General features: G+C 35.8%; 1 protein-coding gene across 3 annotated transcripts; it reads left to right on the top strand.

Moving 5' to 3' along the window:
- The first annotated feature begins 402 nt into the window (after positions 1 to 402).
- Positions 403 to 25,060, top strand: zfyve16 (zinc finger, FYVE domain containing 16). Of its 3 annotated transcripts, none has more exons than XM_016456804.1 (18): positions 403 to 536; positions 1,439 to 1,552; positions 2,618 to 4,581; positions 7,589 to 7,685; positions 12,754 to 12,921; positions 14,100 to 14,239; positions 14,324 to 14,537; positions 15,684 to 15,806; positions 15,902 to 16,057; positions 17,227 to 17,451; positions 17,587 to 17,669; positions 19,305 to 19,409; positions 19,495 to 19,645; positions 20,707 to 20,787; positions 20,870 to 21,032; positions 21,722 to 21,827; positions 21,904 to 22,080; positions 22,896 to 25,059. In XM_016456804.1, the coding sequence occupies exons 2-18, from the start codon at positions 1,483 to 1,485 to the stop codon at positions 23,052 to 23,054; spliced, it is 4,182 nt and encodes a 1,393-aa protein (XP_016312290.1). In that variant the 5' UTR covers positions 403 to 536; positions 1,439 to 1,482; the 3' UTR covers positions 23,055 to 25,059. The 3 variants fall into 3 exon arrangements, with proteins under 3 accessions (XP_016312290.1, XP_016312289.1, XP_016312291.1); XM_016456803.1 differs by having other exon boundaries at positions 12,754 to 12,930; XM_016456805.1 differs by lacking the exon at positions 12,754 to 12,921 and having other exon boundaries at positions 22,896 to 25,060.
- The last annotated feature ends 62 nt before the right edge of the window (positions 25,061 to 25,122 follow it).

Here is a 25,122-nt window from a genome sequence, read left to right as displayed (position 1 = left end):
TGATCCGTGCTGGTTGCTGAGGAAATACAACAACTTCGCTGTGGATCACCGGATCGGCTTTCACCGTGGACGAAGCGGAGTCCAGCCCGGGGTCGTCACATGTGGTTGCCGCAAGCCTGCCCGCCGCTCCTTCGTCGAATCCGGCCGGCCGTTCCTCACGCTAGCCCCCGGCCTCTGCTCACTTTAGGCCGCCGCTCACTGTAGGCTGTGTGTGATGCTGTTTCGTTGTGAAAGCGAAACTTATGTGTAAAATAATGTGTTTTTTGAACCTTAAACCGCATAAACACATTTCATTACACCAAATATAAAACAATGTTCTTTTTAGCAACATCATATGACCCCTTTAATATGACGCCGTGTCAAAAATTGTGCGCGTCCCCTTTAAACAGCGAGTCTCGCGCCGGGTGGAAATGGTCGCTCGCGCAGTCAACTGAGGAAAAAGAAAACATTAGCTAGCTGCTAACAGTGAAATACACTAACATTTAATCTGAATACAGCCAACAAACGAAGACGACTGAACAATGACACATATTAAGGTAGCTAATGGAGCGGAATGATATCATAAAAAAGAATATTCCAGCCACCTGGGTTATATTTATGTTTGTGTGTGATTAGACGCTAACAGCTAGAAGCTAGTTAGCAGATTGCTAATGATAACTGAACAGCTAATATAACTTTATGAAAATAGTAAGTTAACGTATTGTTTATTTTTGATATTTTGGGGTTGACGTTACGAAAGCTTTATTATTGTGTGCTGAAACGGTTTGAATGGTGTGCTTTATTAGTTCCTGACAGTGCAGTGAGCAGGCAAATTATATTCATATGGGTAATTAGAGACTTTATCTTAGATAAATAATGTTAGTAGTAATATTGAAAATAATAGGACTAATAAGCACTAAGTAAACGTTATCCGGTTCATTTAGATTAATAATTAACAGCCCTTTCGAAACAAAGATTTATCTCATAGCTCATGACAGAGGAATCATAGATAGTTACCATAGTCTGAGTGAATTAATTTAGTATATTGTGTTCGTATTCATAGTTTATTGTTTGAAACGTATTGCTATATACAATGTGTTCTTTGTCAAATCTTTGATTTGCACTGCAGACCTGGTGAAATCACACTAACACTTTTCACTTCACAATAAATCACAGCAAAGTAAACATCCAAAACCGTTACTGTGAATTCAGATGTTGAAAATATTCAATCTTACAATTATACAAATCTTCAGTATTAAATAATAGCCATACATATTTGTCCCCACTTTTTACTTAGTTGTACTAAATCATTGAGAACAGCTTGTCTCTTTGTTTCTTATTATTTTGTCTATTACTGTCAGTAACTACCAAGTATTCCCTAGTTAGATTCCTAAGACATAGAAATGTTATATTTGTAAAAAAATTTGTAATTTGTAACTTTCTGTCCCAACTGCCCTAGTTTCTCTGCAGGGGTAAGTGAGGCGTATCGTACCCTGTCCTAGGATGGACAGTTATTTTAAGGCTGCTGTGTGTGACCTGGACAAGCTTTTGGATGACTTTGAACTCAATGCAGGTTTGAGACTTTTGCTTTACTGATATTGTAGTATTACAAATATTAATTTTGAACTTCTCAATTGGTGAGGACACAATTCCTCTAGGGTGAATTGATGTAAATTCAACCACTTTTGCCATTCATTTAATTGATCATACGTTCTGTATAATGTGTATGTATCCTATAGTTTATGTATGTAGTTGGTAGCCAACATATGTATATGTTGGTAGTTTCTGAATTTTGAATCTAATTTATTCTTTCGATGGCAAAGCTGAATTATCAGCATCATTACTTTAGTCTTGAGTGTCACATGATCATTCAGAAATATGCTTAGTTATTAATTGGTGCTCAATTATTAATAATTGTTCTTAATTTTATCTATGTTGAAAAGCGTTTTGCTGCTTCATATTTTCATGGAAACAATGTTAATTTTATTTTTCAGGATTATTTGAATGGAAAGTTCAAAAGAACAGCATTTATTTGAAATACAATTTTTTAGTAACATTTAAAAAAATGTTTTAATTTTAAATCGTACTTACCCACTACTTAACACTGCTGTGTCATGGTTTCCACAAAAATATGAAGCATCAAAACTGTTTTTAGTATTGATAATAATAAGAAATGTTTCTTGAGCAACAAATCAGCATATTAGACTGATTTCTGAAGGATCATGTGACACTAAAGACTGAAGTAATAATGCTAAAAATTCAACTTTGTATCACAGGAATAAATTACATTTTAAAAATATATTTAAATATAAAACAGTTCTTTTAAATTACAATAATATTTTCACAATATTTTCTGTATGTTTTAATCAAATAAATGCCTTGGTGAGCATAAGAGACTTCTTTCAAAATCATTAAAAAAATCTTTATTTTAAACTTTTGACTGGACAAATCTCATATATGATGTGTTATTCATAATATATAATGTGTGCAACAATATATATCCCATGTATGTTGTCTGATCTTATAATTTTATGTTTTTTTTATCGTATCCTAACATTTATTTTGGTTGTTTTATTATGGCTGATGTTTTCATGTTAGCTACATTATAAATTAATATGATGTTTTACTTCATTTTTAGAGGAGCTTGAGAACAAGCCCGCCACTTTTACAAGCCCTCCTTGTCCGGACGCCACGATTGTCCCAGGTCACCATTTGGACCTTCAGAACTTCATACCAGAGCAACACACGGTCTCGCAAACACTCCCAGATGTCAATGCCCTGCACTATGGACTTGCATCACAAAGTATTACCTTAAACCAAAAAGATTCTTATTCAAATGAACAGCCACTCACAGATGTGGACCTCCTGTCCTCCGTTGATAGCAGAGGCATCAAAAGTTCGGCTCCTCCTTGTCCGGACCGCTCCCTAAAGCCTGTGTGTGACCTGGTGAATGATACGGGTTCTGCAAACCTCCAGCAGGCTGACAGTCAGGAGGACTTTAAAGAACTGGATGTTCCTGAGAAACTAACTAATGAGGTGCTGCTAGTGGACTTCGAGAGTCCTGTAGTATCTACTCCCGAAGATGCTTCTAACGCCGGTGAATTACCAAAACATGACTCTGAGATTAACTATAACTCATTCAGCCTGCTAGATGTCATATTACCGGCTGTTGGTGACCCTCATGGTTTAAGTAGCATCACACCTTTGGAGTGCAATCGGATTGAAAGTTCTCGTCCTGAAGACTCAAACGCCAATGATCAGAACAGTTCTCCATGCGAAGTCTCAGTAAACAAGGAAGATGTTAGTAATTCAGATCCTCATGCTACAAATGAAGCTGTTTCAGCAACCAGAGAAGAGCATGCTGTATCGCTGCAGCCGGACTCAACAGATACCCAACTGTCTGAAGATCTCAGTGTCAAAAATCCAGAAGATTCAGCTGGAAGTCCCTCCCTGGAGAAGGAACCTTCTCTATCTTGCTTGCCAATGGCCGTATCTATGTGTGGATCCCTTGTGGCGTCTTTAGACCCACAGGCAGCAGTAATTGAAACCAAAGACGTGGCTGAACTGGAAAGAAATTCAGCGATTCAAGAGGCTGAAGAGTTAATTCTTCCGTTAGAAGAACCCACAACACCATTCTCCTCCAATAGGCCTGATTCCTCACCTGAAGATGAACCTGAGCTTGTCCAAATCATGTCGAACACAGAAAAGGCGACTGCTGTCTCTGGCCATTACCCTGAAAGAAACTTTAAGCACAACTTGTCGTTGACAGAGAAAGAGTTGTGTGAAAGCAACCCATCTCCGCCCTATTCAGAAAGCCCAAATTATTCCTACGAGTTCAGTATCACCAACGATTACCTTCCTGAAAGCGACCAGACTGTGATGATGGTTACGGACGAGGAGCTGGACGCCTTTCTGTTGGGTCAGGATGTGAAAATCAACTCCGACACAGGCGCAGAAAAATTCGTAGATGACGGCTTTTCAGAATTTAACGGAAACGTGGAAGGCTTTTTAGATGAGGAGCTGCAGAGCTTTAAAGTTGAGACGTTTGCTTCTCCTGAGAGCGATGGTTCTCTTCAGTATCTGGAGGAGAGCGAAGGTTCGAACGTTTCTTCCTCATCTCAGGAGAGCAGCCCGCTGAGGACAGATGCCACACAAACAATTAGCCATGAAAATGCAACCAGCCCTGTTGAAATTCAGTCAGTTTGCACCCCTAACCAAGAGTCAAATTACGGTGGGGCGAGACCAAAGCAGTTGTCCAACCAAACCACACGGCCTCCATCTGAAAGACACCGGACCGGCCATGCTGAACCCAATGTAGCAGGCCTTTCTGCAGAGAATGGCTTGCAAGTTTCTCCCAACCAAGATGAAAATAACTGTGAACCCCCTTCTTATCAGCAATATGATGCCAGTTACGGCCATGATGAGCTTTCAGAGCCTCCACCATACCCAGGAGAGAGTCCTGATCCACCAGGAAACGAGGTCGAGGGTCTGGGGTCAAAGCAGCCTCCTTGGGTGCCGGACTCCGAGGCTCCTAACTGCATGAATTGTGAGCAAAAGTTTACCTTTACCAAGAGGAGACACCATTGCAGAGCATGTGGGAAGGTGAGTTTGTTGTCTCTCAGTGTCAGTACCCACAATTATTTGGAAGATATTAAATAGTTTGGGGTCTTACGATTAATTTTTTAAAAAGAAATGAATACTTTTATTCTGCAAGGATGCATTAAATTGATCAGAAGTGACCATAAAGTTATAAAAGATTTGTTTCAAATGAATGCTGTCCTTTTCTATTAATCAAAGAATCCTGAAAAATAAAATATCATGTTTTCCACTGAAATAAGATGCACCTGTTTTCAGCAAATAATAATAAATGTTTATTTAGCAACAAATCAGCATATTAGAATGGTTTTTGAAGGATCATGTGACACTGAAGACAGGAATAATGATGCTGAAAATTCAGCTTTGATCACAGAAATAAATTACATTTTAAAATATTCAAATTTCTCCTGAATAGATGTTTTAAATTGTAGTAATATTTCACAGTATTACTGTTTTTACTGTATTTTTGATCAAATAAATGCAGTCTTGTTGACAGGGCCGCATTAAGACCGCAATGGGCCCCGGGGCTATGACTTACTGCAGGGCCCCCCGTTACAATAATGATATAGCTTAACATAGGATTTTTATCCAATCAAAGTTTCATCATTCTTGTTACCAATTCCAAAATCTCAAAACAATAAAAAATACTAGCACTATGTAAAAACAAACTTACTGAAGACAAGTAAACAGTCATGAATTACTGAGTAAATGATGACAGTATTACATTTTTGGGTGAATATCCCTTTAAAATCTCATCATATAATGCCAGGATCGCATAATAGCCAATTAGTGCACATGCTTTATCTTTAACTATTAACGTTCACTTAAGACACAAATGACTGTGTTGATGAGGAGACAGACATTTTGACACATAACTATGTGTATTCGAACGTTTAAACACAAGGCGCGAAAAATAACTCTTAGTTTAGTCAGGCGCTGTACGAGCAAGTATCAGAAACTGTCTTAACGCGCGCATTTGCCAAAATGAATTCTATCCCACTGCTTAATGTCCCTGAACAGTTAAATTAGTTTTTAAACCAAAATGCTTAAAATACGTTTAAATGAAAAGCTTACATGATGACGCGCAAAATGAATTTCTCAACCCATAAGCGAATATACTAGCCCTATAGAGTTTGTTCAAACACAAAAAGCACTATAGCTACATCTATCAAGTTAATAATCAAACTAACCTAAAATCTGTGGGGATGATGACGCTGTGTTTTTATCTGCTCCATATGTCCGGTCCATTTGCGGTTCCACGACTCCCACTCCATCATCAGCTTTAGTAATATAAACTAGCTGTGGAGTTTAGTGACTAACTCATGTTTTCCCCTCAGTCCTAATTTTTTTCTCTCACTATTTTATTTTTTTTTAGAATAGTTGACATTTTTACTTATCGAAGATTGTTCTTTGCATGACCATTTCTAGATTACACCAGAACGAAGTGAAGAGAGGTGAATGCAGACATTAGGAGCAGCGATCACCTGATAGATAGGCTACGTGCACAGTTTGTTCAAAAGTAAAATATATAATAAATGCATTTGATTGGTAAAACAAATTCAAATGTGACGTTTTAATCTCTAATGGTAATGCATGGAATTTACGGAAAACTCCACTAAATAATAGCGGTAAAAAGTGAGGGGCGTGGTGTTTTTTTTGCGATCGGCGCTACCGATGTTTGTCAATCTACTCCACAGCCAATCACGGGCCCCCTCCTTGCTCGGGCCCCGGGGCTTCAGCCCCGCCTAGCCCAATGGTTAATGCGGCCCTGCTTGTTGAGCAGAAGAGTCTTCTTTCAAAAACATTGACTTTACATTAACGTTAACATAAAATTTTAAACTTTAGTAATTATATATTTAATAATTTGATATAATACATTATAATAATAATAATTAGCTGCATTGGTTTTATGATGTATTTTACTGCACTATATGGCTGAATGTATATAAACATGGATGTTTGTAAATGTCTGGTAAAAGGGCCTCTTTAAAAAAAAAAAAACAATGTTAAAAAAACAGAATTGTTACAATATTGGTTATATACTGTATATATCGGTCTCAAATCAATCTAATTAGTGCATGCATATTAAGTATTTATTGAACCGAACCTGTGACCACAGCAGCATGATACAAACTGAACTGAGCGATTTTACCTATACATTATTATGAAAAATCTAACACAAATATATTGTACATTTAAAAAAAATCTTAACAACCCCAAAGTTTATTTTGTTTTGTTTTGTTTTGTATAATTGACCATTGTCCCAGGGAGGTGATTTACTTGCTATATTACTTTGTACTCTTTCTTCTCACATAACAAAATAGTTTAAACTCTGATCAATATTTCATGTCCATTTATTATTTGATCACGTAAGTATCTTCATAATAAGCAAGATATGTACAGTCAGACAGTCATTATTCAAAATAAACCCTTTTACATTTGAATCCTTATCACCCTGTCAGGGTTTATTTTGCATAAATGAACATAATTAGAGTCAGTAATGTGTTTGCTTCAGTTCTGAAAGTGACTTTGTAACTTTGTTGTAGTTGAGTGTGCCCTGACTTTTGGAGGTGAAAGGCAAATAACCGCAGTGTGAATCAATGAATTAACATGCAGTCAGCTGCGTTGATTTCGAGCAAAGGTCTGTGCCATTGTGTTCTAGTTTATTTATAACCACAGGAAAGCCTTAAACCTGTAGTCCACTGCCTTAGACAGCAAAAGTGCTCATTTTATGTATTGTTGCGAGGTCTTTTGTTTGTATTACGTCAGTGTGTGGTTTATTCTGCTCTGGAGGTGCTAAATATAGAGGCGGATTTGCTGGGTCAGCAGAATGTATTTTTAGCGCTGATATAGTTTCCCGCTTGAATTGCTGCACTGAGCTGCTGTTTTCAAGACATATTGGGCCAATAAATAAAATGGGCTAAAGGACACCAGAGAGTTTTCTCCAGGTTTATGTTTGATGAAGTACTGCGTTTATCCAGTGTTTTAGTGAATAATGTTGTCTGCTTTGCAGGTGTACTGTGCAAACTGCTGCAACCGCAAATGCAGACTGAAATATCTGGATAAAGAGGCCAGGGTTTGTGTCATCTGCCATGTTACCATACAGAGAGGTGAGTGCCAAATCACTGTAATATACTCCCTAGCTGGCTTAATAAAAATGAATTCAATATGTTTAAGTGGATGCAATGCACTGTACCTTTAAAACATCCATTACAACAACCAAACATTAAAGGGATAGTACACCCAAACATGAAATTTTGCTGAAAATGTCCTCACCCTCAGACCATCCAAGATGAGTTTGTCTTCATTGGAACAGATTTTGACTTGCTCACCAATGGATGCTCTGCAGTAAATGGGTGCTGTCAGAATGAGAGTCCAAACAGCTGATAAAAACATGACAATAATCCACAAGTAATCCACACCACTCCAGTCCATCAGTTAATGTCTTGAGAATCAAAAGCTGCGTGTTTGTAAAAAACAAATCCATCATTAAGATGTTATTAATTTAAACTAAATCCAGTTTTATGGATTATAATTTTGTATTTTGGTTAATAGCAGCAGTTTTAAGTTAAAATGCCTTAAATGCCTTAATTAATGCCTTAATGTGAATTACTTGTGGATTATTGTGATGTTTTTATCAGCTGTTTGGACTCTCATTCTGACGGCACCCATTCACTGCAGAGCATCCATTGGTGAGCAAGTGATGGAATGCTACATTTCTCCAAATCTGATATAGAAACAAACTCATCGACATCTAGAAGGCCTGAGGAGTGTATTTTCAGCAATTTATAATTTTTGGGTGAACTATTTCTTTAAAGGCCGACAATCTGTGGCAGTGGTTCATGTCGGTGTAGAAATGGGTATGACCCATTTCTACACTTAGGCCTACATGAACTACTGCCACAGATTGAACCATGGTTTATTTTTAACTGCTGTAATGTGGTAAACAGAAATTAGGTTGATAAAATGAGTGTTTTTGAGGAAGAACTACTCGAAAGCACTCATTGTATTGGTATTGTGATATTGGCATTACATCTTTGAAAGAGCTTTGTTTGATGCACTTAGTATGTATTAGTTATGTCTGTGAAGTAATCAGCTCTAAAGGCCCGTTTGCATGTAAAACGATAACAATAATGAAAACGTTGTCATTTACAGCTGGGAAAAAATAGTTCTGAAAGCGATTCCAGAGGTATCACTCCTCTGTGCAGTCGACCGATATGGGTTTTTTGACAGCCAATGCCGATATCTTGGAAAGCGCGATCATGCAGGATACAAATGCACACTTCACAAGATCTCAACTAGATTCAACTAAGTCTGCAAGGTTTGTGAAATTAAATGTTCATTAGTCATTCAAAGATTTGTTTAAATTATATAAATGCATATTTGCTGAATGCTGACGCAAACGAGAAAATATTATAATGTTTGCCTTTCTATTACTAATAATATTAAAGCAATCGTTATAATACTTTTTTGTATAGATTTTAATTCCTTTGTTTAACAGTTCTATCTGATTATTAGATAGACTTCTATCCATATTAGACAGAACTGAACGACGACAGCGAACAGGAGGGAAATTGTGAGCGGTGTGTGCTCAGGCGCTGCCATTCTCAGCACCGCCAAAATAAAAGTTCCCCCCTCGAACACATCGGCCAAACAGAAAAACTTATCGGCCGATGCCAATATTTGAAAAATGGCAAATATCGTCCGATATATCGGCATTGGCGATATATCGGTCGACCACTAGTTGTGATATGAACTCTGTTCTTTTAAAAATAGAACAATTTTAACTATTTTGCAACTCTATCGGTCTTTATTAGTTCTGGCAGATAGTAACTCTGATTACTAAAGGTGCATTGACACCAAAAACGATAACTATAACCATAAAGTAAAAAAAAACTTTCTAACTCTAAGAAAATAGTGGCATCCACACAAAAATAAAAGGATAACAACATAGAGAAACAATATCGTTGGAATCATTTTTTTCATCTAATGAACGATAAAAACATTAAGGGGGTGGTTGACAGTTTTTTTTTCTAGGCTTGATTGTGTTTATGGGGTGCAGTCTAACATGTGTTAATGCTTCGTTTTTTAAAAAACGCATTATTTTTCACATAATTTACCATTATTCTACACCGCTCTGTCCCTTCTCCTATAAACACGCTGATCATTTTCTGGTTTTATGAAGCCCCTCCCTCAGAAATACGTGATGGGCTCAGATTGGTTAGCTGGCCCAGTGTGTTGTGATTCGCTAAACCACCTAAACGTCCCGACCCAATTTCTGTTAGTTTTTAAATATTTTTTTATTTCAGTTTAAGTAATTTTAGAACTTAACTTTATTTCACTTAGTTGCCAAGGCAGCATTTTTATGTTCTTAATCTCATAAGTGTATTTTATTTAATTTAAGCTTTACTACTTTTTTTAGTTTCAGTTAGCAATAATAACACTGGCTCACTTGCGTCCCTTTTGAAAGAAGCAGATCCCGTATCCTTTTAATTTGTGTCCAACTTTTTTGTGAACCAAACATCTGAAGCTCTTTTATTTTTCAAGGGCTGATTTAATGGAGAAGATCAAGGTTTTATTTTACTTTTTTGTCTTGGCCGGTCTATAAAAATAGGCTGGCACGCAGTGTGTGGCCGAGCGTGCGGTCCATTTGCACATTAAAAAGGACATTCATCACAGAGCGTCAGTGCTGCGAGGGTTCTCGCTGGGTTTGGTGCAGGGCTGGGTGGAGCCAGGGCACTGGTGCATGTCCTTGAGTGTGTGTTTGTGTGTGTGTGTGTGTGGTATAGGACCCACCTGGTGCAGTATTCGTGACACTCTCTCATTCACTCTCCGGGTTGAGGAATAGAGTTAGACACACACATAAACACACACACACATTTCGTCTTCAGGCGAGGAGGGTTTGTCACCACTCTCAGCCCAGGGCAGCCATTTAATACGACCTCTGTGCGTGTGTGAGACGGACAGACTGAGCTTGCACTCGCAGCCAGAGACGTTCGCCTGGTCCAGGACAGACGACAACTCAGTGTGAGCTTGCGGAAGTGAGCTGCGCCCTGTCTGGGATGAGAGAGGCTCAAGGATGCGCCCTCTATCTCATTCACTCACGGACTCTCTCTCGCTTAACGGCAAGGGGGACACTTCCTCTGTCGCTCGGCGCACACTAACGCAGTCCTGGGAGACTAAAAGGCAACCCGTGATTAACCTGGAAGAGAGTTAATTTAGGATGAGGTAAGCTCCCTGAACTGAATCGAAATCGAGCCCTCTTGAGGCTCAAAGTGTAATTGATCATTTAATTTGGTTAACTATTTAAGTTTGTAACTTTTTTGCACCGTCTTTAGTGAATTTCCACATGCTGAAGGACGTTCCGTCCTGCTGGTTCTTGGCTTCACCGTTGCCATCTGTCTTGTGGTCGTAGCCGTTTTCACAGTGAGCCAGCATATTCGGCTTTCGTGCTTCTAGCTGACATGTTTGCGGGTGTCACAGGCAGTGCCAGTGTAATCAGGTCGATGAGCATCTATGAGCCTTAATCAACATAATGCACTCGCGGCTGGAGGAGGTGTCAGCACACTGGGCTGTGGCTGCACTGGACGTCCTGTTTCTTGAGTTCGGTTTGGTGGCTCATTGCCCATCACTTTAATTACAACAGTGCTGTGATTGACGCTCAGTGCGCTTGCTTGTAAATGTTTGATTTATTAGAATATGACTCAGCTGATTGAGGTTTGTACTTTGGACTTTAGTCATCGTTTGGTTTACCACAGGTCAACAACTTGACAATAGATATTTCTAACAAAATATTTGAGTGTACATTATACTACCATTCAAAAGCTTGGAGTCTTTAAGATGTTTTTCAAAAAAGTCTCTACTGCTCACCAAGGCTGCATTTATTTGATCAGACACCATTAAAAACTGTACAATTGTAAAATATTTTTGCAATTTAAAATAGCTTTTTTTATGTGAATATGTTTTTAGATGTAATTTGTTGCTGTGATCAAATCTGGATTTTCATCATCATTACTCCAGTCTTCAGTGTCACATGATTCTTCAGAAATCATTCTAATATGCTGATTTGCTGCTCAAGAAACATTTCTGATTATTATCAATGTTGAAAACAGTTGCTGCTTCATATTTTTCTGGGAACAGTGATACATTTTATTTTTCCGGATTATTTGATGAATAGAAAGTTCAAAGGAACAGCATTTATTTGAAATAAAAATCTTTTGTGACATTTTAAGTGTACTGTCGCTTTTGAACAGTTAGTCAATGCTGAATAAAGGTATTTATTTCTTTAAAAACTAAATCTTACTCACCCTAAACTTTTGAATGGTAGTGTATTATAAATATATTTGACATTTGAACTGCTTTCACTGCATTTAAAGTGGCAGTTCACCCCAAAATGAAAATTGTCATCATTAACTCATGTTGTTCTGAAGCCATATGACTTTTTTTTTTATTGAATACAAAAAGCAGAACATTGTCACTTTTCTTTCCATAAAATTAAAGCATATAAACCAGAGGTTGTCGATCTCTGAAAAGCACCATAAAAGTAGTTCATACTTGCCAGTGTGCTATTGAAAGTCATCCAGAAGTTAGATGTGTGAGGAACAGATTGAAACGTATTCACTCTGCTGCAGTGGAGGGCAGGGTTTTCAGTAAATATTTACAAAGATATGGACGACAGCACACACGTCTACTTATAACTACTTATTTTTTGGAACTTTTTGGGCTAAGTCTCTGTTTTTGTGTTCAACAGAAGAAAAAAGAAAGTCATAAAACTTGAGGATGAGTAAATGATGACTGAATTTTTGGCTGAATTATAAACTCCTTTTTTTTGTGCGAGTATGTATGTGTGAGTAAAACAATATTAATTTTGAAATAATTTAGGATGAGACTTTGATTGGATAGTTACATATTAGATTTCTTTCATTACATAATTCGAAAAGTCAATAAAGTCAGATATGAAGTAGTATATTTTACAAAAGTATTAATTAAATTGCCTTAATTTTAATTTAATCTTAATGTTAACTAAAGTTGTCTACAGCCTTTAATGAGAAACCTCATACATTTCTAAAACATTTACCCACTGTTCCTTTCTCTCATTCTCTCTCCCAGCATGACCTTTCATTCACCACACTGTAAAGACTGATTTAGGAATGGCTGATTTTGTGTGTTTGTGTGCAGCTCAAGCCCATGAGAGAATGATGAGCCCTACTGGGCCCAGTCCCAATCCCAACATCCCATCAGAGTACTGCTCCACCATACCGCCCATGCAGCAGGCCCGCGCCGCCGGCACCCTCAACTCTCCCCCACCCACCGTCATGGTCCCCGTGTCTGTCCTCAAACACCCCGGTAATGACGGTACGCACTGCACTCTGAGCCAGAGTTATAGATCTTATGGCTATAAAACACAGTGACTTCCACTTAATATAATTACTTCATGAATGAAAGAGTGACTGCGTCCCAAATTTGCATGCACTACGTATCATATAGTGTGCTAGACTAGGTTACACTACTGTAAAGGTTTTGGGTCAGTACGATTTTTAATGAATATTTCTATTCAGCAAGTATGCATTAAATTGATCAAAAGTGTCATTTATAGACATTTAAAACGTTACAAAAGATTTCTATTTCCAATAAATTCTGTTCTTTTGAACTTTTTGTTCATCAAAGAATCCTAAAAAATAAAATGTATCACAGTTTCCACAAAAATATGAAGCAGCACAACTGTTTTCAACATTGATAATAATAAGGAATGTTTCTTGAGCAGCAAATCAGCATGTTAGAATGATTTCTGAAGGATCATGTGACACTGAAGACTGGAGTAATGATGCTGAAAATTCAGCTTTGATCACAGGAATAAATTGCATTTTACAATATATTCAAATAAAAAAAAGGTGATTTTAAATTGTAATAATATTTCACAATTTCTAGTGTATTTTTGATCAAACATTTGACCCAAACAAAACCCACAATTTTAAACGGTATTGTAATTAGTGTAGAAAAAATAGAAAACAGAAAAAAAAATTCCTCTTCATCACACCAAATATCATGGACATTTTATTTGATACACCTATTTCAAGTCAGTGTTATTTTAGTGTCATTGATATACTATTATAGTTTTATTAATATTTTAAATTAGATTTTGTTTTTATATTTTGTTTTCATTTAAATTTTAAAGTTTAGTAAATGTGTTTTGTTTTTGTCATTTTTTTTAAATGTCTATATAGTTATTAATTTTTAGTTAAATTTTAGTTATTTTAGCACTTTAAGTTAAACTGAAATAAAATAAGAATTGATGCATTGGCAACTAACTGAAATGTTAGATTTTTATATAAATTTTATTTCAGTTTAACCTTTTATTTTGAGTAACAAACATGTATCTGTGTGTATATATATATATATATATATATATATATTAGTTTTAGTTATTTTAGTTTTATTATTTTAGTTTTAGTTAACAAAAATAAACCTGTTTCAAGCCTTATCCTAACGAGTTGCTGTTTTTGTTTCTCCATGTGTTCTCGTAGGTTTTCCACGTGAGCAGAAGCATGTGTGGTTTGCTGATGGTATCCTGCCGAACGGTGAAGTCGCCGACACCACCAAACTGTCCGTACAGACCCGGAGATCCTCTCAGGAGTCGAGCCCAGTAACGCCAGACCCGCCAGGGGTGAGACGGCTAAATCCTCTTAACTGATGCTGGAGAGAACTGATAATGACAACTGAAGTCATTAACTGATTTGCTGCCTTTCAGCCTGATGGTAAATTGCCTGGTGAGTGTGATGAGAGCGCCGGAGGAAGTTCTGACAGTGCTGCCGAGGTGAGCCGCCCGCCCCTCAGAGGCCCGTGGGACTACGGCCTGCTCTGTGCGGTGGGCAGCTGTGTGCAGAGAGCGGTCAGTCTGGTGCCGGAGGATGATGAAGGTCTGCCTCCACTGCTCATTACCACAGGAGAGGAGGAAGATGGGGGTGAGCACTTTCAAAGGCTTAAACTAGAGGGTAGTCTCATTTTGATTGGGCTATAAGTCGACATCAATATTTATCAAAAAAACAAATGCACAATATCGAAAATAAACTTGAATATGAACTCATGTACTTCATCTCCAGAGCTGTCACTTTCGCCATCATTTCATTTGAGAAAAACTAGTGTCAGATACACACACAAACTCAAAGGTCTTCGCAATGACCCACCAGAATAAAAGTATGGTTTAATTTGAAGAAATTATTACAAAAATATATTGCTGTTATATAGTAAAATGTACTTCTCCTCTCAAAGTAAAAAATTATAATAATACAACAATAAAACATTACTTTGAATTATTATTATCATTAATAGTATTATTATTATTATTTTAAGGAATATCATACAACCAAGATTTTTTTCATCCATGTTTTAATTAATACAGTATAAAATTTCTGCGCTTTATTTGACCAAAAAAAAAGTTTGACATAAAATAACATATTTTTGCTGGAAATTAGTTGTTATATTTTTGTTTATTTGTTAAAGTTTTAAGAATTTGCTTCTTTAGACCTCTTTTTTTGATTAAACAGAAATGCAAAATATGGGGAAAAATATTTATAAATTAATAAAAGGCAGCTTATTCTGTAGTTTACTTCTAAATAAATAAATTATATTCAGATTTATTCTCGAGGTCTAGCAAATATGTGGAATTCATTTTCTTTCCCATTAATGGTATGAAAAGAATGTTGTGATAAATCAGTATTGAATGATATGGGGGGGAAAATGTTGTGATAATATTTTTTGGCAATATTGTCAAACCCTACTAAACAGGTGATTTTTAGCCAGAATCTTATTGCTTTAACAATACATTGGACTATTTGGTGAGAAATTTTGAGCATTTCATGCCCTCAGGCTCAGAAATGTGTCTATTGCAATGCCAGAATGGGTCCATGTGTGGCTTTGTAGATGACAGCAAAATACTATTTACTTATAGAGGTCAGTTAATATCCTGATTGAGTATAAAATGTCATTTAAATGTGTAGCTACCTTACTACCTTTAACTGAAGCTGCTGCCATTTTGGGTATTTTGTGACCTCACAATAGTCATTTTGCTGTTGCTGTCTTTTTGCTGTTTTTCTGTCATTGCATTGCAGATGTATTAGTTGAGGAACGTCCTGCTGCTTGCCAGATATTGCTGCTGTTGGAAGAGGGAGGCCCACAACCTCTGACCTTTGTGCTCAACGCCAATTTACTGTTGAACGTCAAGATCGTCACATGTATGTTACGGACTCTCAATCTGATGAAAATATGTGATCATGGTTAGCTTGTTCATTTGATAAACTTCATTGCCTTCTCTTTGTTTGTGTTGAAGATGGTGGGAAGAGGTGCTGGTGTCTGAGCTCTAACGGTCTTCAGGGAGTGGGCCAGAAGGAGCTGGTGTTTATAATTGAGTGTCTTCCAGAGGAGAACAGCCTGCCTAGAGACGTATTCAACCTGTACGTTAGTTTATACCAGGATGCACAGAAAGGTACGTCACACAAAACACTTCACAGTACAGGCAAAAACATTGTGCTTTCATGCACTGCTTGGTTTTGAGATCTTGGGCTTTTTGGCTTTTCATGACGTGATGTTTCAGACTAGTGGAAAGAAAACATCCAAAATAACTTTTAAGTGTTAATTTTATTGTAGTTTGTCTATTTGTGTCTCTACATTTAAATTACAATCCATATCTTTAAAGGCTGTTTTCTCAAAATGACTTTTTGATCCACTTAAGCCGCACTGACATACACCAAACTTTACAGTTTTTATACATTTTATTGCTAAAACCATGGTGAATTTTTTTCTGGCTGTTGAAAGTATTTATTTTTTTTCTAGAGTGATGTACGTCTCAAAGTAAAAATAATATTAATAATAACAATAATACAACTTATTATAATATTATTTTGAATTATTATTATTAGTAGTAGTAGTAGTAATATCATTATTATTATTATTTAATTAATACAGTACAATTTCTGTACTGCAGCACTTTTTGACAAAAAATAAAATAAATAAAAATACATTTTTGGGGGGAAATTATATTGTGTATATATTGTATATTTATATTGTGTGTATTGTATATTGTATATATATATATATATACACACACACACATGTATATTTATGTATTGACTAAGTTGTTAAAGTTTCACGAATTTGTCCTAAACAACATTTTTGATAATAAAAATCTTAAATCCCCTCTGACACAACCTGTTCCGTAATGTCTGTTTCTAGAAATGCATGCAAATTAGTGCATATTTCATTAGTTAATGCATCATTTGCATATTTAAACATACCATACCAAAACATGTTTGCAATTCTTAATGTAATCAGTTAACTGAAGATGTATGGTGATATGTTAGTTAAATTATTACCCTATTCATCTGTAGTGTCTTGCCTTAAAGGGGAGACAAAACCGTCATAATTTGCTTTTTCATGTCCATATTCCATCCTCTTTCTGACTAAATAAAGTTTTAAAGTTTTTTTTTTTACTACTGTACTGATAAGTTAGTATCAAAATAGATTTATACCAGCAGAAATATTTAGTTTTAAGGCTTATTTTGTTGCATGATATTTTATCTGTTTAATAAAAACACTAAATATTCAGAATGTAATTGAGTGATATTTATAGTGTTTTTCTTATTTTTCCCACCAAAGGGAAGTTCATCGAGCACCTTGGAAACGTGACGTTCACTGACAGTTTCCTGGGCAGTAAAGACCACGGGGGCGTCCTGTTCTTCACTCCAACCTTTCAGCCACTGGATGGTCTTGCTCTGCCGCAGGTCTCGTTCCTCTGTGGTGTTTTGATTCAGAAACTAGAGGTTCCCTGGGCTAAAGTGTTTCCCCTCCGACTGCTGCTCGCTCTGGGGGTGCAATACAACGGTGAGCCCTCATTAAAACATCCTTTAGTACACTAGAGAAGACTTTGTTTTTATTAAAATATTGTTTTTAAGAGATATAATATTAGCTCATAGTACCGTCTCCTCCAGTCATGTGATGTGGTGTTTGTTTTTACAGTGTATCCCTGCACTTTGGTGAGCGTGCGTTTCCGTGACTCAGTTTTTAAAGAGACGGGACACACCATCATGAATCTGCTCACAGTACGTGTTCACATTTAACCCTCGAGTATTGAACTTATTCATATAAATTTGCAATGCATTGTTTAAAGATGTACACTGGTGTTCAAAAGTTTGGGGTCGGTAATTTTTTTTTAATGTTAAATAGATGTAAATTTTACATTGATGCATTGTACATTGTCCATACATATACATTACATTGATGCAAAGCCAAGTGTCACATGATCCCTCAGAAATCATTCTAATATATTGATTTGCTGCTCAAGAAACATTTCTGATTATTGTCAATGTTGAAAGCAGCTGTGCTGCTTTATATTTTTGTGGAAAGTAATAAATGTTAGTTTTCAGGATTCTTTGATGAATAGAAAGTTCAAAAGAACAGCATTTATTTGAAATCGAAATCTTTTGTAACATTATAAATGTTTTACTGTCCTTTTTTTTTTAGCAATTTAATGCATCCTTGCTGAATAAACACATTTCTTTCTTTAAAAAAAAGCCCTTTTGAACCTTTAAAAGATGATGTTTAAAGCTGTTTGTGGCTTAATGGTTCTCAAAGATGAAAGATATGCAGTTAAGGCCAAGATCATAATGCAGACTATTTGTTACTAACCTTAAACACAATATCTAAATTTTAGGTTTAATGTGGTTTCAATTAAAAATGTTATAATATGCGAGTCATTTCCCCCTAAAGGGTTTTAAATCAGAGATGGTTTGATTAAGCCGTTTTTCCACCTTTCTAATCAGAGTCTCGGGTTCAGCTCAGGACAGATAATGAAGGATATTAGAGAGCGCTCAAGACTCAAACCCAAGACCTCTCAGTGTGTACTTCAGCTCTGAGCCACTCTTGATTTCTGAGAATTAAAGAGCTTCTTTGGTCCCCATTCTAACTATAGTGCTTTCAAGTACACTTATGGCCACTTTTCTGGATGCAGGCATGGAAAAATGTGGCCCATCTCTGCAAATTAAGTTTATTTTGCATCTAAATTGGCTTATATTACCGGTTATTCTACTTTGCAGATCCATTTTAGTATGATGGTGAATGTAAACATGTTATCAAACTTTTGGCCCTGTAACCCAAAATCCTTTGTTTATTTATGGCTTAAAAAGATTTTTTTCAAGCAGCGAACCAACATTCAAAATATTCAATGCAAAATATTCAAGGCAAAAACTAATAATCAAGTTGTACAATAATCAAGGCATTTTTTGCCCCTGTTAGCTATTTTTAATTATATGGACAAAAATAACATTACATAATACATATGACACACATGTATTATAGGAATAGTTCACCCACAAATGACATTTTGCTGAAAATGTGCTCACCCTCAGACCATCCAATTTGTAGATGAGTTTGTGTCTTCATTAGAACATATTTGGAGAAGTTTAGCATTACATCACTTGCTCACCAATGGATGCTCTGCAGTGAATGGGTGCCGTCAGAATGAGAGTCCAAACAGCTGATAAAAACATCACAATAATCCACAAGTAATCCACACACCACTCCAGTCCATCAGTTAACATCTTATGAAGCAAAAAGCTACGTGTTTATTTTCAGCAAATTGGCAATTTTGGGTGAACTATTCCCTTTAACTTTAGGCCTTGTAACGCCACATCCTTGTTATCCACCTTCATTCTTGTGATTTGCTGATTCTAACACAGGATCTGAGGAACTACCAGTACAGTTTACCGGTGGTGGAAAATCTGCGAGTGCACATGGAGATGGGCAACAGCTACATCGACATTCCCAAGTCCGGGTTTAATCAGGTCAGAGTTATGTTTGAATTGTGTAGCAGTCAGGCTTCAGTGTTATTGTGTTGTTGAATGTGTTGTTTTGTTCTGGCTGTTGTAGATGCTGAAGGTGGTGAACTCCTCTAATGAGCATGTGATCAGTTTCGGTGCCTGTTTCAGCACTGAGGCTGATTCTCACTTGGTTTGCCTGCAGAACGAGGACGGAAGCTACCAGACGCAAGCCAACAGTATACCAGGAAAAACCAGGAGAGGTTAGTTACTCACTGCTATAGCTAAAAAGCTTTAAAAACGTAGTGTTTTCTCTTGAATGTCTTAAAAGGATTTTATTTTTCAATCAGAGGGACCAACATTTCAATCATTTCAAGCCATTGTAGTCAAGTAGATATTAAATGAAAATCTAAAAATCAAGTGAAAAGTAATCAAGGCATGTAAGTACAAGCTAGAAAGAGAAGGAATAAATAAAGAGAGAGAGTTTTTTTTTTTTTTTTTTTTTTTTTTACATTACATGAAACACATTATTCCAACTTACATTTAAAATAATCAATGCATGTTTTCTCAGTGTTTTTGACTGAATAAACGCAAAGAAAAAAAATATATTTAATAATTTTTATTTATATGCACAAAAATATTACATAATACTAGGGCTGTCAAGTCAATTAATTGCGATTAATTGCATCCAAAATCAAAATTTGTTTACATAATGTATGTGTGTGTACTGTATATATTTATATGTATATATAAATACACATACGTACGTGTATGTATTTATGAAATATTTACACGTGTGTATATATTTCTTAAATATATACATGTATGTGTGTGTATTTATATATACATATAAATATATATAGTACACACACACACGTGTAAACAAACATTTATTTTGTATGCGATTAATCGATTTGACATCCCTACATAATACATATTATTTTACTTACATATATTTGTGAAAAATAATCAAGGCATGTTTTCCTAGTTTTTTTGACTGAATTAACATGAACATTTTTTTTTTATTGCTTTTATATGCACAAAAATATTTAGATAATTATTTAAACTTGCCGACAATAACATTTTAAATCTGAGGTGATATTAAAACATCTTTATGTTGTGATAGTTGCATGTTGCAAGACAAGGAATGATCACAAGACTATTTAATATTATCAAAATCTTTAGGAAAACCAAACTTTCCAATGTACTTTGGTCAGCACCAAAAGTTTTAGTGTGAAATCACTCTTTAAGTTGTTTGTTGTGTAACATTTGTTATGTAATATGATAAGTGGATGTCTCACCGGACCCCATCTTTCATTTGCAGTGACTGGAGCTAGTTTTGTGGTTTTTAACGGTGCTCTGAAAGTCTCATCAGGATTCATTGCCAAATGCAGCATTGTGGAAGGTAATACTGTCACACAAATCACTTTCAAACACTTCCTCAGGTCAAAACGTTTAATCATCACGCTGTCCCTCTTCATCTTTAGATGGGTTAATGGTGCAAATCCCTCCGGAGACCATGGAGGGTTTGCGACAGGCCCTCAGGGACCAGACCGACTTCCAGATCCCCTGTGGAAAGGCAGATTCGGAAGAGACACGGGAAAATGTGAATGTACGCTGGGTCGACTGGACCACACCTGTCAACACTGGGTACCAGCAATTTATCATATACATTCACACTATCAAAAGTTTGGAGTAGTTAAGATTCATTGTTTTTAAAAGAAGACTCTTATGCTCATCAAGGATGCATTTATTTGATCAAAAATATGGTCAAAACAGCAATATTTTTACAATTTAAAATAACGTTTCTATTTTAATATAATTTTAAAATGTAATTTATTCCTGTGATCAAAGCTGAATTTTCAGTATCATTACTCCAGTCTTCAGTGTCACGTGATCCTTCAGAAATCATTCTGATATGCTAATTTGCTGTTTAACATTATTTTCATCAATATATACAAATAGAAAACAGTTCTTTTAAATTGTAATAATATTTCAGTATTTTTATCAAATAAATGCAGCATAGGTGAGCAGAAGAGACTTTAAAAAAAAATCCTAATTATTCCAATCTTTTGACCAGTAGTGCATGTTCTCACCAGATGCTTTCTTGTGGAGGTTCAGTATGCCAATACTATACTGAATAACCACTTTACTGGATGATAAATCACTATTGATCTGTTTGGCTGCCGATGCCAGTGACCTTGAAAATGTTTTCTGCATTAATTAGGCACTATTTAATATTCATTCCTTCAGCTTCCTTTGACTGTTAAGATGCTGTGTCAGGCCAAATTTAATTCCCCTAAGACAGTATAACGTGTAACGTGTTTGCATGTTTGCAGAGTCACCAGTCCGGTGGATGGCAAGTCTCTAGAGGGAGTGTCCAGCGTCAAGATCCAGCAAGACTCAGAGTTTGAGATGGACGGCCGAACCATCAGGTGTACTGAGGTGAGTACGGCATGATGCCTGCAAAAGAAGGGATTTTATTGATGTCATCTCTGCTTCATGTCCCATCTCCCATCAGGTCTTCTATGTGCTGAAGTCTTCAGACGTCTCTCTGTCTGCCGTCTTCACGTCATCGGCTCAGTTTCAGAGAGAGATCGCCACCGCCAGCTGTGCCGCCCTCTGCCCGCACCTCTCTGTGCTCGTGGCGAATGGGTTCAACTCTCTCGCACTCCGGGTCTCCACCGACTCAGACATGGTAAATTATTTTGGGTGCTAAATTACACAGCAGTGTTGACTAAACAACATCTTCCCAGGCTAAAACCTGCTCATTTTATAATATAAGATCAAAATTGTTGTCAACAAAAGAGCAGCTTTAAGGGCTTCCTGTGGCTTTTCCAGCAAAATAAAAGTTTGAGCTTTGAAAATTAAGAAATTCGAGCTAGCCATATAAAATACACACTTCATATATTAAATTATATAGATTTATATATTCTATCTATCTATCTATCTATCTGTCTGGTATTGTAAAATTGCAATACTAATATTTATGGCTAGTTTAAATTTCTTAATTATCAGTAGTTGCTCAAAAGATTTTAATAAATATTACTAATGTTAAATTTTAACATTTATAATTAAAAATGTATAATTGTTAATATTAGTATTGCAACAGTGAAATATTTCAATAATAATATTTCTAATTTGTTTGATATTTTATGTAATATATTTAATGTAATGTTAATACTAAAAATAATCATATAAGTTATTGTTGTTATGTTCATATATAATCACAAACTTTTGGGTCAAATTATGCAGCCCTTTTTTTCCATATACAGTAGTCAACATTTGAAGTGGGTCTAAGCCTTTCATCAAAGTTGTCCTAAAACCTAAAACCAAAAATGCGTTCTTGTCTTAGGACAACTTTGATGAACTTTTTTGATCCACTTCCAAATATTGACTACTACTTCTATATATTTTATGCAGCCCTTTAAACAAGCACAGCAAACCTGGAGCCTTTTTTAATCGCATTTAAAATCACATTATTTAGCAGAATCACTCATTGTATTTTTATAGGTTGAGTATCAGGCTGGCTCTGGTGGCCACCTCCTGCCTCAGAAGTATATGAACGATCTGGACGGGGCTCTAATTCCTGTTATCCACGGAGGAAGCTCCTGCGTCCCCCATCAGGCCATGGACATGGAGTTTTTCTTCTACATCTCACTGAGCATTTGAACACTGGTGACTTACAAACTTTCCAGCCACAGCCTGTCAGACCTTCACGATCGGTACCAATGAATCACAGCTGCAGATAGACAGACTCCGTATCTGATCTCTGACAAGGTATGGAGAGTTTGATGCATTTTAGAGGAAAAGCACTTCACTGAAGTAGCACTATATTAGCGATCCTTTAGAATAAAGAAAGAGGTCTTGGATCAGCAACAAAAATAAAAACGTGAGCTTTGCTTCTTCAGTCGTGTTTCCGGGGTCTGATCGTTGGATGCTGATCGACGAATGTTAGTTTGAACATGAACAGAATTGTTTATGTATGACTATGATGTCAGATATACTGGTAATTATAATCGTTACTTGATTACACACATGGCAACCGAGCATATGAAGTGCTGTTTCTTTATGTCTGTTTTTTCTGAGCTGGAATCTGCAATCTGTTTTTCCCATCCATCATAATTTACTGTTACCATATGAAGTAGCTTCATGTGGACTTAAGAATCCATATGAACGTTTTATGTAATGCTTATTGTACTTTTTTTTTAAGTACTGCATCTTATGATTAGTAATTTTTCTCAATCTGTAAAATACACAGAGGGTAAAATACGCCTCGGTTTGATTGTTTAAAACATATAGATTAAATCATTTGCTAATTCGATTAAGCTTTTATTAAGCTTAAATACTATTTTTGGAACAGACAGTTCATGTGTTGATTAAAGGTGATATTTTTGATAGGTCATTGAAATTACAAATTATTGCACGTACTGCAATTATAACCCCAAAAAAGCTAATGAAATTCTTGTGAAAGCATTGTTTCAAACCACATATTATATTTACCAGAAAAGTTCAGAGTAAAGGATGATAGGATGATCTCTATGAAAAGATTTGCTTTAACATTTATATAATTATTTTCACACTACTGCATTAATTAAACAAACGGTCATTTATTGAGATCTTTAAATGGCTTTATTTTACTATTAGTTAATTTTACTGGACAAAATGAAAAACAGCCCCATCTGTTTACACTGCAAATGTGTTGTTGGTGTAACCAGCCAGGAATTGAAGAATCCTTAGAGCTTTGAATGTTGGCCTGAAAAAAAAATATCAACACATCTGAACACTTTCCATGTTTTTTAATTTTTAAAAATTTGTCAACCCACCATGATACGAGTTAACAAGGCTGCCAAATGTCCTCAATATACTCCAGACATTAAAATATCTGTAACTGTTTGACAGATTGAAGAATTATGAAAACGCTTTCCTTATGAAATATGCTGGATGGTGTTTCTGAATTAAGTAGCCATTTTATAAATGCAATAACCTTGAGTTCTTTCACTTGACTGTGATCCTACAATTTTACATTCAGCTTAAAATGTACCTTAAACCTGCAAAACAAAGCTTTTTTCCCCTCAAATGAATTGTGATTATATTGATGCCAAGTTTATGAAATCATTACCTTTTAAATGCTGCAGCTTAACAAAAATCTAAATTCATTAATTTGCAAAATGCACTTTTACTGTGGTTGGTGAAAGGAAATACAGGACGAGTGATTGTTTCTTATTTTTTATTCAGTTTTTCTTCATGGTGATAAAATACAACATAAACAGTGATGAATCCGTTTATTTGATATATTGACTGGTATATTTAAATAATCTGAAGGCTTCTATAATTCTGTCACAAACCAAATACAAATGTTCTATCAAAATACACATGATTGTTGTGGAAGGATTGAGATTAAATGTCTGTGAAATGAGTTGAGCATTTTATAGACATCTCAGATCCTTATTTGGGCTTTGTGGAATATTTTGGGAGTTCAATTATTTTCTCACTGTTACTGATTAATTAAATCATCACAATTAAAGTATTTTTATGCTTTACAAAAAGCTGTTAAGATGTACCAGTTTGCATCATGTATATCTATTTATTCATGAAAACCAGATTTATTTGATGAATTATCTGGTATGGGACCTAAGGATGTTCTTCAAAACAACATTCATTTCTAATATGTATCTCATGTAGAATAAAATTTTGATAAATATACAAATTTATTGTCTCATGCTCATTTATGACATGT

This window comes from Sinocyclocheilus anshuiensis, unplaced genomic scaffold (genome assembly GCF_001515605.1).
Source record: "Sinocyclocheilus anshuiensis isolate Anshui unplaced genomic scaffold, SAMN03320099.WGS_v1.1 scaffold743, whole genome shotgun sequence".
In the NCBI taxonomy this organism is placed as follows: domain Eukaryota; kingdom Metazoa; phylum Chordata; class Actinopteri; order Cypriniformes; family Cyprinidae; genus Sinocyclocheilus; species Sinocyclocheilus anshuiensis.
Note: the sequence above shows the minus strand (reverse complement) of the source record. Positions and strands in the feature narration are given on the sequence as shown.